The sequence below is a fragment of the Leuciscus leuciscus genome (genome assembly GCF_965113295.1).
Source record: "Leuciscus leuciscus genome assembly, chromosome: 18".
Lineage (NCBI taxonomy): Eukaryota > Metazoa > Chordata > Actinopteri > Cypriniformes > Leuciscidae > Leuciscus > Leuciscus leuciscus.
Genome location: NC_138742.1, coordinates 17,713,836 through 17,728,960, shown reverse-complemented (window position 1 = coordinate 17,728,960; position 15,125 = coordinate 17,713,836). Strand labels below are relative to the sequence as shown.

General features: G+C 37.1%; 1 protein-coding gene across 5 annotated transcripts in view; it reads right to left on the bottom strand.

Moving 5' to 3' along the window:
• vps13d (vacuolar protein sorting 13 homolog D) overlaps positions 1–11,819 on the bottom strand; it is a 43,367-nt gene extending 31,548 nt beyond the window's left edge. For 3 of the 5 annotated variants that reach the window (XM_082144334.1, XM_082144331.1, XM_082144335.1), the window contains exons 1-19: positions 11,336–11,814; positions 9,948–10,140; positions 9,783–9,860; positions 6,267–6,457; positions 5,899–5,979; positions 5,674–5,790; positions 5,483–5,587; positions 5,224–5,394; positions 4,804–4,904; positions 4,468–4,636; positions 4,217–4,318; positions 3,820–4,006; positions 3,507–3,689; positions 3,282–3,412; positions 3,097–3,163; positions 2,797–2,976; positions 2,576–2,706; positions 2,357–2,489; positions 28–2,253 (exon numbers count right to left, since the gene is read on the bottom strand). In XM_082144334.1, coding sequence (XP_082000460.1) covers positions 28–2,253; positions 2,357–2,489; positions 2,576–2,706; positions 2,797–2,976; positions 3,097–3,163; positions 3,282–3,412; positions 3,507–3,689; positions 3,820–4,006; positions 4,217–4,318; positions 4,468–4,636; positions 4,804–4,904; positions 5,224–5,394; positions 5,483–5,587; positions 5,674–5,790; positions 5,899–5,979; positions 6,267–6,457; positions 9,783–9,860; positions 9,948–10,044 — 4,450 coding nt within the window. In that variant the 5' untranslated portion in view covers positions 10,045–10,140; positions 11,336–11,814. Of the gene's footprint in view, positions 1–27; positions 2,254–2,356; positions 2,490–2,575; positions 2,707–2,796; positions 2,977–3,096; positions 3,164–3,281; positions 3,413–3,506; positions 3,690–3,819; positions 4,007–4,216; positions 4,319–4,467; positions 4,637–4,803; positions 4,905–5,223; positions 5,395–5,482; positions 5,588–5,673; positions 5,791–5,898; positions 5,980–6,266; positions 6,458–9,782; positions 9,861–9,947; positions 10,141–11,335 lie in introns of all 5 variants that reach the window. The other 2 variants (XM_082144332.1, XM_082144333.1) reach the window with 2 other exon arrangements.
• Between the last annotated feature and the right edge of the window lie 3,306 nt (positions 11,820–15,125).

The following is a 15,125-nucleotide window of genomic DNA, read 5'->3' as shown; positions in this document are numbered from 1 at the left end:
CTACATTTTGAGAACTTAAAAACTGACCTTTTCCTCTGCTCAAATGCTCAAAGAAGTCATGCCGCGTAAATTGAGGCTCATTCAGATTAATGTTGTCACCATGAGAGGGTGAGGGTCCAGAAGTGGAGCTGCTGTTAAGTCGTGCTCCTTTCCTTAAAACCAAGTTTGTGTTGACAGAATAGAGTCTTATATTCTTCACTTCAACCTGCAGTTTCTCCCCTTCTGAGTCTTGCCCTGTAATAAAATTTTGAATTCGTATGCTCCCTAAATGTCCAACAAGCAGCTCAGGGTGACCAGGCTTTCTAGGAATAGACACAACTGGGGATTCTATACTGACATCTAGAGTCAGCTTGACCAGAAAAGAATCCAAGCCTGGGTCCTTTTCAGGAACACAGAAATCATCTTCCTCAAAAGTGTCAAATGCCCAATTACACTGACTCTGCCTCCTAGATCTTCTGTATGGGTTCTCAAAGAGAGATACCATACCACTGTACTCTGCGGTTTTCGTTGCCAACACAGTGGAGACCTTTGTAGCTGCAGTCTTCAGCATAGACCGGAAGTTGTCCTCCACTTCATTTGCTGATAAACTGAGCTCTTTCAGGAACTTTGCTGAGTGGTTATAGTGTAAAGATGCCATCTGAAGTTGAAGGGAACATTCTCCCCGAGACTTTTCCATAAAGCGGAAACTCAAAGCTTCAGAGGGAACCATGCCAGCAATGGGAAAGAATGCCACACCATCTGTGGAGGAGCTGTCTTCTACACTTCCAATACTGACCACAAACTGACTTTTGCCACCTTCCTGAGTCAAGTCTACAAGCTGAATGCATCCTAGAGAGCCATTGACATCCAATCGACTTCCCATTGAAACATTGACTTTTGTCCCATTTATACTGGCCGTTGCAATTTTCATGCCTTTCTTCTCACCTCCCAGAACAGTCCCGGTGGTAACAGTTCGCAAAAGCAGCAAGTTTAACCTGTGAATTTCAACAGTTAACTCTTTATTCTGGACATAAGTGGACTGATAGGTATCCTCGTTGTCTTCTCCATTAGGCAGTGGTGCTAGCTGTTGTGTTGGGGAGTTTTCTTCTTTGGGGAAAGACTGTTGAAGGAATTTCAGAAGCTCTACTATGGTTTCAGGGTTAAGGATGATATCCAGGTTGTTGACCTGCATGGAGGTTACCTGCAGAGAGCTGTCCAAGTTCATGGAGGGGCAGTCTGAGCTGACAAACTGGTATTCCAATTTAATGAGAGCCTCCTGGTCTCTCAGAGGAGAGCCCCGTGGAGATCCCCTGTCAAAAGCAAGATCTGGCAGTTCTGGTGATTTACTGTCTGGTGAGACAGGTGACGTGGGCTGGCTTTCGCGAAGACTTCCAGTAGGTACATCAAAACTTAGGTGTTTATGAGATGCAACAAGAAGATCAAAGTCTGAGCCATACGTCTGCAATGTGTCCACAAGGTAGAGCCCATGAACTGTGAGGGAAACCATTGCATCATAAGGCCGCTTTACGAAATGTGCATTTGTTCCAAACACTTTCAGGACAGAAATATACCGGCCCCCACTTTCAATGCCAAGTTGCATGTAATTGATATTAAACTCTACAAGGAGAAGTTTAGATTCCACAAGCATCTCTCGAGTATGTTGCTCAAGTGTCATCACACTTTTGGTAAGACATTTATCAGAACCTTGAAGCTTCCAATCACTATCTTCCCTTTGGAAGATCTTCTCATGACGAAGTGTAAGAGGGTCAGGGGATCTGAGATTCTCCCCCTTCTTGTCACCTCCATCTGCCCCTGAATTTCCCAGTCTAGCCAAGCAGCTTTTCAGGGCAGTCATCTTCTCCAGGTTGATGTGCACTTTCAGGTCTGGTAGTGTTCCTGAGAGAACAGCCCCTGGGAACTGAGGGTCGGATGTGTACCGCAGTCTTTGCTCTAGCTGCAGTAGGACATTGAATTTCTCCACCACATGAGTGGGGCCCACTTCACTCTCCTGTAGATGCTTCCAGTTGTCTTTATAGTGGCCAACCATTATCTGTAGGTCATTGAAAGACAAGGAGTACTTCTCATACAGGTTCCTGCTGATAATTTGGGCACCTTCTGGAGACTTAAGGCTGGTGATATCATGGGGCCTCTCCTGACCTTTGACGTCCACCTCTTGCTCTGGAGGTGGGGTCCCAGGAGGTGTTGCTAATGGTGTCTGAAATTCTTCATCACTCTCTCCTTCTGTCTGAGAAGTCTTGTGGTTTGTTTCATGATCTTTTGTTGGAGCAGAAATAAAACTGTCACAAGTGGCCATCAACTGCAATAAATTCAGAATGTGTGAAAAGGCTACAGAAGAAAATTTTATTTGACCAGTTACCTTGGGAATTAGTAAGAAGAATACGGCCGAGGTCTACCACAACTAGCATGGGGTCTTCAGACTGAAAATCATCCGGGAAGATGACTTGAGGGGCAGATATATCCAATTTCATAGTCCAGTGCTTACTGTTTTCCTGTGAAAGAAAACCCACAACATAATTAAAACTAAATATCTAACTGAAACTGTAACTGAATGTTATTAAATAAAGTCCTCTCTTACAATGAACTCTCCGACTAGCAGCTGATCAATGGTTTGTCTGATTTCTGCCTTGGTTTGCATCTTCAGCTTGTTGTATTGCCTCCTGGCTGTTTCAGCCACTCTCAGCTCTAACTCAGACTGATATCCAAACCCTGGAAAATGTAATGTAAACCAGAATAAACTGATATTTCACAAAAGCAATTTAAACCAATTTAAGAGGGATGCTTATCCTCAATACACACCCGAGGTGTGGACCCTTCCTTTGTAGAAAAACTCAGCCACTTTCTTGATAGCCTGAGGGTTATAAATGATATTGAGAGGACTGGTATTGACCTCCAGTCTCCTCTCAAATTTGCTCCTTATTGGATTACGTTCATAAATCATCTCAAAGACAGGAGGTGCTGATGATTCTACAACAGAGCCTGAAAAAAAAAGGTAAAATAATAATAATAATAATATATGATATATAATAATAATATTCAGCCTTCATTGACATTTATTTGTACATAGTTGTTTTCATACAGTAAATGTAGATTACTCACCTAGATTGCCTATTTTTGTGATGTTAGTCTGGCCAAAAGGTTGACTGATAGCAACAACAACCTTATCCTTAAATGAAAAAAAGTTCTATGAAATCTATAATTACACTTATATTTTGTCATAGATATTTATAGTACATGCAGGTAACAGTTCTAGGGCACCAAGTAACTTGTGGGCAAAATCATACCGGTTTTGGTGAAACAAGGAAAGGAAAGATGGTGCCCTGGGTTGTGAGATCCCGGAGAAACAGCCCGCCAAGTTTCACTGTGAGTAAAGAGGACTCAGAGCGAGGAAGAGACTCAACCCCGATCTTCACACCTGTAAAGCAAAATAAAAAACATATTCACATTAAAAATGTATCCAAGCCATTGAGACTTTATTTCAATAAAAAGTGAATATATTTATAAAAAACCTGAAAACTCCAGTTGAATGACCCCGTTTTCACTCAAATGAGGTTTAATTTTATCTTGATGGTACAGGGTGACAGCTGCTTTCTCGAGGATAAAGTCCAGTCGTGCAAAGAGATGATCCCTTCTTGTAAAGGTATTCAGTGTTTGTGAATCCTCCAAAGGATCAAAGAGATCATCTGTCTCAGCTGTTTGGAAGAGAGGAGTGTCTTGATACATGGTGCATAATAGTATAGAAATGTTCTATATAAAATTTAAAATTATATGAAATCATTATAATAAACCTCTTTTTCCAGTAAGCATAACTGGAAAACTCACCAAGAATTTCCCACTGGGCAGTGCCTGGTAAAAGGTCTTCTGGCCCTCTTTCAGAACCCCCATACCAGCCACCCCAGCCTGGGAACCAAGACTGCAGATACTGGATCATGCCCGAACTCCCACTTTTAGGTATGGAGTCTGAGGGAGAGGTGGCTGGGGTCTCGTTTATTATGGGCTCTCGTAGACTCTAAATGGATATGAGGGATGATTAAAATACAAGATGACTTAGAGTGGGATTAGATTTAACAAATGTTTAGACCATGATTACGATGATAAAATATGTTTTTTTTATATCGTTTTTTCAGTATTAGGCAACACAGTATCGCCCATGACTTTTCACTTTAACATGTTCATTTTGCCCACAAGTAGGGCACTGAAGTAAGTCATCTCAGCTTGCCTCTGCAATTTCCTCATGTTTGCGGAAGGAGACATAAACAGTTTCCCGGAGAATCTGCAGCTCCTCCAGTGTCTGTTCATCTTCAATCCTTTCCAACTCACTCTATTGATATGAGAGACACAGATTATAAAAGAATACGGGTTTTTTTCCAAACTCAAGAGCACACATACTAAGGTAGTGAGCTTTGAGACATTGAGACAATCTTAACTTTGTAATGAATGCCCTCCAACCCTCTAAGTCCATAATCTTACCTCCTCCTGTGGACTCAAAGTTTCTCCCTTAAGCCTCTGGACATACAAGCTAGTGTAGAGTTTGGCATCACGCGCCCTGTGCAGAGCAAAGTTCCAGCTTCCCTGCCTGCGCTGCTCTCTGATCTCATTCAGGTTGGCATTAATGGCAAACATCCACCACTGCCGACAGCTTCAACAATAAAGAAGAGTTATTATTCTAGAAAAATAATACCATTGTTAAACAAAAGATTTATCACATTTTAATCAACATGACCTATTTAGAGGATTCAAATCTTATATCAAAACATATTTTTACTTGTTTCTTTTTATAGGCATAGAAAAAAGAAATCTCATTACTTTCCAGAAATGTGAAGTTTAGGTCTCCACTTTCGAAAAAGAACCTCCCTTTCTCGCCGCTCCAGTTCTTTGAGGAATGCCATGATCTGTTGATACTGAACCTGTAATCAAATGTCAATCATATTGTTAGTTTACATGAAAAAAAAAAAAACTGTAAAAGTCAACAAAGGGTGGTTACACATATGGTACATTTTAAATTCACCAAACCCAGTTCAATTAAAGTCATTCAGAAAGGGCAAGCGCTTTTGGTGTTCAAACTTTAAGTGGACATTGCACTAATAAATCAAACCACAAAACGTTTTCAAGTATACACATTATACCGCCCAGGATTGCTAAGAGTGCTCAAAAAAGCTGAGAAAAAACACCCTAGAGGAAAGGTCCAAGAGATTTGGAAGATTTAAAAATATTGAAAAATGTTACCTGTGACAGACGAAGTGAGAGGGGTTCCAACTGCACTTGGCCCTCAATGCGAGGTGTATTACGAGATCGTAGTGGTTCTTTAGAGGCATTTCTCCTCAACAGCACAGAGGCACATACTGGCTCAAATATATACTGATGCTCATGGTTCTGCATACATTTACTCATCAGCTCCTGTAACAGACAATAATTGTTAAAAAAGAGTTTACAAAAAGCACTAGCCATTCTGCTATTGAACATCCTGACATTATCACAAATCTACCTGTACTTCTGTTGAGGGAAGATCTCCAAGAATGGTGCACTCTGTGTCCCAGTACACACTGAATTCACTGATTTCCAGCTTCTTCTGCCGAATAAGCTTCTGTGCCTGTATGTGAAGAGTTTACCTTTCATGTTCCAATATGTAAAGATAAAGCCACTTCATGAAAATATCAAATAATGTGGACAACTCACTGGTTCTTTGGAGCAGTTTTGTGCGGATACATTCTTGATACAAACACCAAAGGCATATGGTTTCTCAGGGTTGGAGAAATCATCTTCGAAACGTAAGTGGACACCTTGAATTTTCAACTAATAACATACAGAAAATAAAGCACATTAAAATTGAATTTCTGACATAAAATTATAACATCAACAGAGTGCAAGTAAAGAAGTAAACAAAATAATAGTGAAAATTACCTCAATATTCTCAACGATTCGAGTCACAACAGATGCTGTGGCAGAGTACCAATAAGATTCTCCCCTCTGCTCACATTCACTCTGGTGAAACATGTAAAATTTTTTTTTGTAAAGTTACATTTTTTTATAAAAAAGAACATATATTATAAACAATAATAGCATAAAACTAATTAATAGAAGGAAAAGAGACACATGCTAAATTAAACATAAATAAAAATAAAATGGGAATGCTAGGAGCCTGTCATTTCTATTAGTAAAAGGTTCAACATTTTTGGAGCAAAAATGCTTAAAAGTGATTTTATAAAAGTAGATTTATAAATAAATAAAGCCACAGGTGATTCTGCTGATATTATTTAAACGTCTTGTACCTTCCACTTGTCCTCTAGCGCCTTGAGCAGCTGTTTCTTCTGCTCTTTCTCAGCTTCTCTTTCTCGCACCTCATCATATTCCTGTGGGGGGGCAGGGCCGACAATCAGGTTCAGCTGGGACATGGAGATGACCCATGGGTCACTGTGTGGTCGATAAAAGGGGATCTGGAGAGTGATCTTCCCAATGACGCCTGAAAAACATAATATTTATAAATTACATATAAAATGTACATATACAGTGCCCTCCACAATTATTGAACCCCCTGGTAAATATGATCAAAATTGGCTGCAAAAAATAAATCTGCATCGATTATCCTTGTGATCTTTCATTCAAAAAATGTGCAAAATTCTAACCTTTCATTGAAGTAAAAGAATTGAAAGTGGGGGGAAATCACATTATGAAATAAATGTTTTTCTCCAAAACACGTTGGCCACAATTATTGAAACCCTTTTATTAAATACTTTTTGCAATTTCCTTTTGCCAAGATGAGCTCTGAGTCTTCTCCTATAATGCCTGATGAGTTTGGAGAACACCTGACAAGAGATCAGAGATCATTCCTCCACACAGAATCTCTCCAGATCCTTCAGATTCCCAGATCCATGTTGGTGCTTCTCCTCTTCAGTTCACTCCACTCATCAGGTCAGGGAACTGGGACGGTCATGGCAGAAGCTTCATTTTGTGCTCCACAACAAATTTTTGTGTTGATTTTGATGTTTGTTTTGGATCGTTGTCCTGAAGGAAGATCCAACCACGGCCCATTATAAGATTTCTAGCAGAAAGCATCAGGTTTTGATTTTTTATCTGTTGATATTTGATAGAATCCACAATGCCATGTATCTGAACAAGAAGTCCAGGACCTCCAGCAGAAAAATATGCCCACAACATTAAAGATCCAATGGTATATTAAATTGTACACATGGGGTACTTTTTATCCTTGTGTTCACCAAACCCATCTAGTGTGTTTGCTGCCAAAAAGCTCTGTTTTAGTCTCATCTGACCACAGAACCCTGTGTTGTTTGAAGATCCAGTCGTGTCTGACAATTAAATTTGCTGGAATTTGTTTTTGGATGAGCGAGGAGTTTTTTTTTTAAAGCCTCCCAAACAACATGTGGGGATGTAGGGGTTGTTTGATAATTTTTTTTTTAGGCTTTCTGACCCCCAAGACTCAACTAATCTCTGCAATTCTCCATCTGTGATCCTTGAAGAGTCTTTGGCCACTCAAACTTTCATACTCGCCATGCATTAAGACAGTATAGACACACGTCCTTTTCCTGGCAGATTCATAACATCTTTAGTTGGTTATAACTTCTTAATTATTGCCCTGATGGTCAAAATGGGGATTTTCAATTCTTTAGCTATTGTCTTACAGCCACTTTCTAGTTTGTGATGCTCAACAATCTTTTGCTACGCATCAGAACTATATTCTGTGGTTTTACTCATTGTGATGGATGATTAAGGGGATTTGGCCTTTGTGTTTCCTCATATTTAAACTCCTGTGAAACACGAAGTCATAGCTGGACAGTTTCATGTTCCTAGTCACCCTGGTGTACTAAAAAAGGTAAATATTAATGGGAATATACTTCAGAGATATTTTACTCGTAAAAAATTCTAGGGGTTTCAATAATTGTGGCCAACGTGTTTTGGAGAAAAACATTTATTTCATAATGTGATTTCCCCCCACTTTCAATTCTTTTACTTCAATGAAAAGTTAGAATTTTGCACATTTTTTGAATGAAAGATCACAAGGATAATCGATGCAGATTTATTTTTTACAGCCAATTTTGATCATATTTACCAGGGGGTTCAATAATTGTGGAGGGCACTGTACACCACCATTCAAAATGTTTTTGAAAGAAGTCTCTGATGCTCACCAAGGCTAAAAACAGTAAAATTGTGAAATATTATTTCGATTTATTATAACCATTTTCTATTTGTATTTACTTTAAAATTAAGGCTGGGTAAAATAAAATCAATTCTCATTTCTATGAACAGATTGAACAGGGTTCTTCAACATTTTTCAGAGTCATACATTTTAATTGTTTAAGTCAGATAGACAATTAAACATTTACCTGTACTTTTACCTGTACTAGTTTACTAAAAATTCACATTTTAATTTTACTGTCAGATGGACAATTAAGAATCAAATCACTGAGCATCTAAAATCTAGTGCAGATGTAATGTGTAACCAACAGCTCAACCATAACATGAATAGCAATGTACAGTGAGACCATTAAGATTCATTACTCATTAATTAAAATTTCATTACTCTTTGCACTCATTACATATTTCATTATAAGTCATTACTTATACTAATACTTGGAATATCAAAAATATTTTGATACAAATATTTTTCTATTGATCTATTAGTCTGCATTTGTACTATGCTAGTTATCACTATGTCAATTGCAAATTTTTGAGTGAATCCTGCATTTATATGTCGAAATTTTATTATCGGTCCTCTTAGCATCATAAAAAAAAACTTTTATCCAATGGATTATATATATCTTTGATGGCATGCAAAGAGCGCTCCCTTTCCAATCATTAAAAAGATGCCTCTCAGATATCAAATTCTGCCCATTTTATTATGAAACTCAAACAATAAATACTGTTTTGTTGCTATTTAATGTATTTAAGCGATTGTATACAAATCAGTTAATTTTAAAGTAATGTAGTAACAACTGACTCCCTGTAGGCTATAGTGTACAGCATTAGCTGAGAGATATGTTGAGAACATTTGCCATTTACTGTATATTTACTGCCAATGTTGAAAACGGCTGTGCTGCTTAATATTTTTTTTAGAAACCATGTTAGTTTTTTTAGGATTCTTTGATGAAAACAGCATTTATTTAAAATAGAAATCATTTGTGACATAAAAAAATGTCTCTGCTGTCACTTCTAAGCAATATAATGCATCCTTGCTGAATACAAATATTAAAATCTTACTGACACAAAACTTTTGTAACTCACTGCACAAGCTAGCCAGATAATCCCGTTTTGACAGACTGCTGTAAAAGGGTTTTCTTAATTCCCACAATTAAGATCACAAGACGCAAATAGCTAACCCTCAGATGGAATAAATGACATTAGGCTTGATGTTTGTGCAGACAGCCAATGAGTTTCATTTAGGTTTAAAGGTGCATTTACAAGTATTACACTGAAACACCTTACTTTTGACAACTACTATAAATGACAATAACACAACATTTCAGTTAGACCATCTCACAGCGGCCGCTATGCCGAGAATAAATGACCAGCAGAATACTACTATTTAGGACTTTATCTTGAAAGACATCCCTAATATCATATTATTTCGTTTATTTTTGAATAACTGATTATTTTTGTCGCTATTATTTTGTTGATAAATTAATCAAAAGGGTAGCCTATTTCCATAAGAGCACACCAAGAGGTGTAGTATAAAGTCCAGGGCTGTTATCATATCAGCCAGCAAAACCAACAAATTAGTTATTGAACCTTGACTGTTTACATTAAAGTCCAAATGCTGGAATAACACTAACCTGCTTTGACCTCAAAGGGCAGATCGAATTCTCGGAGAGCATCTTTTCTTAGTGGGAGGTTCTCCAGCTCCACTGCCCCTGGATCATTACAAAATGCATACTTCACAAAATGATACACACCACAGACAGTCAACTCTGATTAAAAATCAAAACAAATTCAAATACCTTTGAGAAGAGCAATGGAGAGCTGGTCAGTGTTAAGGTTGGTCACATATTTGCCCAGATATGTGTTGAGCACCCAGGCAACAAGTCCCTCCAACATTATAGGAGGGGAAGAGTGCCCTGGGATTAGTCAGTTAAAGTAAATCCTAGCAGGCAATGAACTTCACAGTTAGCATTCACTCCAGTCATCTGAAGTCTGAGGAGTCAAAGAAACACAAACTTGACATCTGATCTCACAACAAATGTGTAGCAGTTTTTCCTAAACCCTTTTTGAATCAAAGGCCTCACATTTTTACACAACAATACTCTAAGGCCCCATTCTTGTGGCATTTGCTATATGAAAACACACACACACACACACACACACACACACACACACACACAAAACAGTGGACATGATTAGAAAAGGATAAATGGTTTTTAAAAATAGTCACACTTGTGATCTTCACGGTCATAATAGGAAATAATGGGTGATACAAAAAATATGAAAATAAAGAGCAATTTCATGGGGATCTATCTACAAATCAGCCACAATGAAGACGTTTTTGATAAGTTCTAAACATATATACAAAACCAAATAAAAGTGAGTAATTATGTCTGGAAATAATCGTATAAGCAACTAGGGAATCCACAGCTTAATGTAATTATTATTTATCTATAGGTCTATATAGGCATCTAGTGGTTACACTATGATGTTACATACATTTTCTTTATTTCTCCCACCCATTGGCACCAATCTGCCTTGCGTGCATTTAACTACCTTTTCTATTTTATTAACTTAAACCGTATAAATTAAAAAAATAATATAAAATATGTTATCTAATATTTGTATTATTTTATGCAGACATAAAAGCAGCATACCGGTAATTTACAGGTGAATATTGTCTAGAATCAATATTACAAAAGTAAAAATATACAATTAAACTTGCATTGAAAACAAAAAATAGTGTTTTATTTCATTACAAAAAAAGCAGTGCTTATTTTGTTCAGTTACTTTTGACCCACCGAGAATCACAATTATGACCTCAAAAGATTTAATGCTTTTTTTGTCTGATTTGAAATCATCTTGTAAGTTTGCTGAGGCCCCCTAGTGGGCCCCGGACCCCTGGTTGAGAACCACTGCCCTGAACACATATCTGCAACACCAACATAAACAGACAGAAACCAATACGAGTGATTTTTCAGACTATAAGCTAGACAACTTCTACAGTTTGTACAGGATTCTGAATAAGAACCATAGGGGCTGATATAGTCGCAGTTATAATTGTTACGTTCACTGCATCATTTTCCATTCAATGAAAGTGAAAGTGAGGCTGTCATTTTGCTTAAAAACTCATGAGGGGAAGTAAACAATTACAGAATAAATTTTTTTAGGTGAACTAATAACTTACCATTGTTATGAAACATCCTGTTCCTCGGTCAACCGCTGTCTATGATCATTTCAGTCCAAATTAATTTAAGACCTCCACTATCCAAGTCAAGCAGAGTTCTTCCCTTGCTGGCTAAAGAGAAAGTAAATGATCTCCTTTATTTTTTAAAGATCCTTACATCGTAAGCCCCAGCTGACAACCACAAACACAAACAAATTACAGCATGTGACGAACAAAACAGCACAGCTCTCTGTGACTCAACGTCAGTGACACGGGCAGCGTTAGCATGAGCGCTCGTCCTTTAGCACTGCTCGACAACTTTAAAACATGACCAACAACTGGTCAGAGTGACCGGTCACAGCCCGTAGTTTAGTTCTGCATTAGTCCGAGTATCTTGCGGAATTCACCCTGATCTATAATCACCATTTGTTGTGGGTCCTCTGCGCTCATCTCTCAACTTCCAACATGTCAAACTGAATTCATGAAACGCTTCCTGAAACCCGCGACACTTCCGGTCATGTGCCAAAACAAAGCGATTTTTACGTCATTGAGAATAAATTACCGTCATGTGACATCTAGCGTTTGGAAGTCGAAATTATAATACATTATTACCGCTGGCCTATTTATCTGCAAAGGCACAAATATGGGCTCTTGAGAAATTGTATATAATAGTAAATCGCCAGGCGATATCAGATAACGTTATTCGAATCGAATATTAAGTGTGTAGTAACATGAGTTTCTATCGGTGCAGTTCCTGTTTTCCACATATGAGGGCGGCAGAGTTGCACGTGAAGATGTTTTTTGCAGGACTATTCAACTTCAACGAATTTTACAATGTAGTATATTATTTGTATTTATGCTTGTTTATTTTTAAAAGGTACCTTACATGGTTATTATATTTAATAATAATATTAAATCATCATTTATATATATCATCATTATTTTATTGGCCCATTTTTTTTTGGGGGGGGGGGGGGGGGGGGGGGTGTAATCTGCCTCATTTATCTCTGCTGATAAGCAGCGTGTTCATGCATCTCTAATTACTGAACTTCAGTACAGCTATCCCATGAATTCATTAGATCTGACAAAATGCACTAAGCGGTGTAATCCGTGCAGACCCTATATCCAGTGTAATCTCCGGCCGCACCAGGCCTTCCAGAGGTTGTAGTCCCACCTCCCCCCATACATTTCAGTGGCAAGTAGACTAAGGACTGTTTGCCATATATCTTGAGATGAAGATCATGAAATACACTACTTTTCTGCCGAGCACATAAAATAACAATAATCCCAGCACATGTGTAGCTCTGCATCCCCCTGGCTGGTCGTGTGCAACCACATAATCCCAGCCTGCCTACAATAGAATAGAGGGCCATCTGTTCAGCTCATAGCCCTTTAAAACTCCACATCTGGACAGTGGAGTGGGGGCAGTGCTCTCCCTCCTCCCCTTCCAAGGTATGTACACTTTAGGTACTAATATGTAGCCTACCTTAAGTACAAAAGGTACAAAAGTGTACCTTTTGAAATGGTACCGCCCATAAGTGACAGCTTTTGTACCCTTTTTTCTGAGTGTGTCTAAAATATAAATGTCTCTTTTGAAGGTAATGTTCTACTGAATAGACTGTATAACCTAATCTGACTTTAACGTTTATCAAAATCTAAACCAGTTGTTCTCAGTGGCTTTGATTCAGAATCAAGATTTTGCATTGGACATCAGATGGTAGTTTATGCAAAACAAATATGGCACTTTTTTTATTTGTCCAAAGTATATTTAAAAAATATGCTAAATATATGTTGTAAACTGCATGGATTAAGGAATATGTTTGTTAGACTGAAAATATATTTTCTTTAAACTTTCAATTACTAAAAAACACAAAATGTTCATGAAGAGGCAAGAAAGTACATTTCTAATTTTATAATACATTTTGAGTAAATGCAACATTTATTTTCCCCAAATATTAATATTTATGATGCAGAGAGATCGAGTCAGATGAAGAATTGAGGATGAAGTTCATTTTTATTTTCAAAAATGAATACATTAATTACAAATGAAGAGTGAATTGTTTTAATAATTTTAATAATTTAATAATTAAGTACAATGTTGAATGAAATAAATGAGAGAAAAAAGTTAAAAAACTCAGTCTAAAGGCTCGTTTACACCAATAACTATAACTAAAGATAACTATAACAATAACTATTTTAGCATCCACACCATCTTTTATATTTAGAACGATTAACAATGTTTAGAAATATTACTTTATCGTTATTATTATAGTTATCGTACTTGGTGTGAACAGGCCTTAAAGGAATAGTTCACTTCAAAATGAAAATTCTGTCATCATTTACTCACCCTCAAGTTGTTCCAAACCTGTATGAGTTTCTTTCTTCTGCTGAACACAAAGGAAGATATTTTGAAGAATGCTGGTAACCAGACAGTTGATGGATCCCATTTACTTCCATAGTAGGAAAAAATACTTGAGGATACTTGAAAAAAAGGATTTGAGAATGATCTGAGTATGATCATCTTTGCCAAAAAAGAGAAGAGAACAAGCTAAGGGAACAATAGGCCTACAAGAGAACTTACATCATCCTATACTTGTGTTTAAATCAGATAAGAAAAGGTCAAGTGGTCTATCCATTATGTCAGCCGTTGGTGTAGCAGCTTGGTCGGTGTTGACCCATTCAAATGTTACAGCTGCAAAAATAGACAAAATAGATATATACCTGTTGTGGTTTTGACACCTTCAGAACAAAGACAGCAAAGCAAGCATTTTTCAAATACCATTCCAATACCAAATACCTGGAAAAGTACCTCTCGTACATTGAACTGTCAGTTCTAAGAAACATCATTCAGTCATTGGAATGCATCCAATATCTAACAGAAAGCATAAGTAACAAAGATCTATTTCTTAAAGTATATAAACGTGAGTATACGAATAACATAATATTAGAAATGCATGTGAATTAAAAGTGGATAAACTGGAATAGAATCAAATTGGCTAAACATAGATGAACTAAATACTTGAATACATGCTGAGGTTAATACATGAGTAACTGAATTCAAAGATAGAGTTAATACAGAGAAAAATTATAAATGAATAATATGGATAATAATAGATAGATAGATAGATAGATAGATAGATAGATAGATAGATAGATAGATAGATAGATAGATAGATATTTATATAAAATCTGTTTACAGTAGTAATTTTTTGGGAATATCTCAAAAATATATATCTAAAAATATATCTACTTTATGAGATGCAAACATACTATTAACTGCATTCAAGCAACAGTGGGGATTCGGGATGCAACCTGTGCTGGTTAGCTGGTTAACTGGGCTATTGTGACAATATGTACCAAATACAGTACATTAATTAGTCAGGGTGACATATACATTGAACATTGGATTATGATAAAGATATGCAAAGAGTTTTCTCATTCCATATGTAAATTAGTATATAAAAATTATAAACTACGTGTACAATTATATCATTAGTTGTATTTTACTATCTGCATTTTGCATTGTCGTTTTTTCATGATCAGAAAAGCTAGTTGAAAACCACTGCTCCAAACCATCATAATGTAGCAAATATATATTTTACTCTTGGCAATGGATTTAGAAACCTCGAAAAATTAACAAGATGTATTCTCCCCCTTTTACCTGGTATTGACTGCTTTACTGTAATCACACTCATCATTGTAAACTAACCAGCATCGGTGTCAGCAATAGTAAAGAGGCTCAGGATGCAGGGTCATGTTGCTCTTGTTTTCATGGATCTGTAAAGGATTTCATTCTCAGGTCATAGTCCAC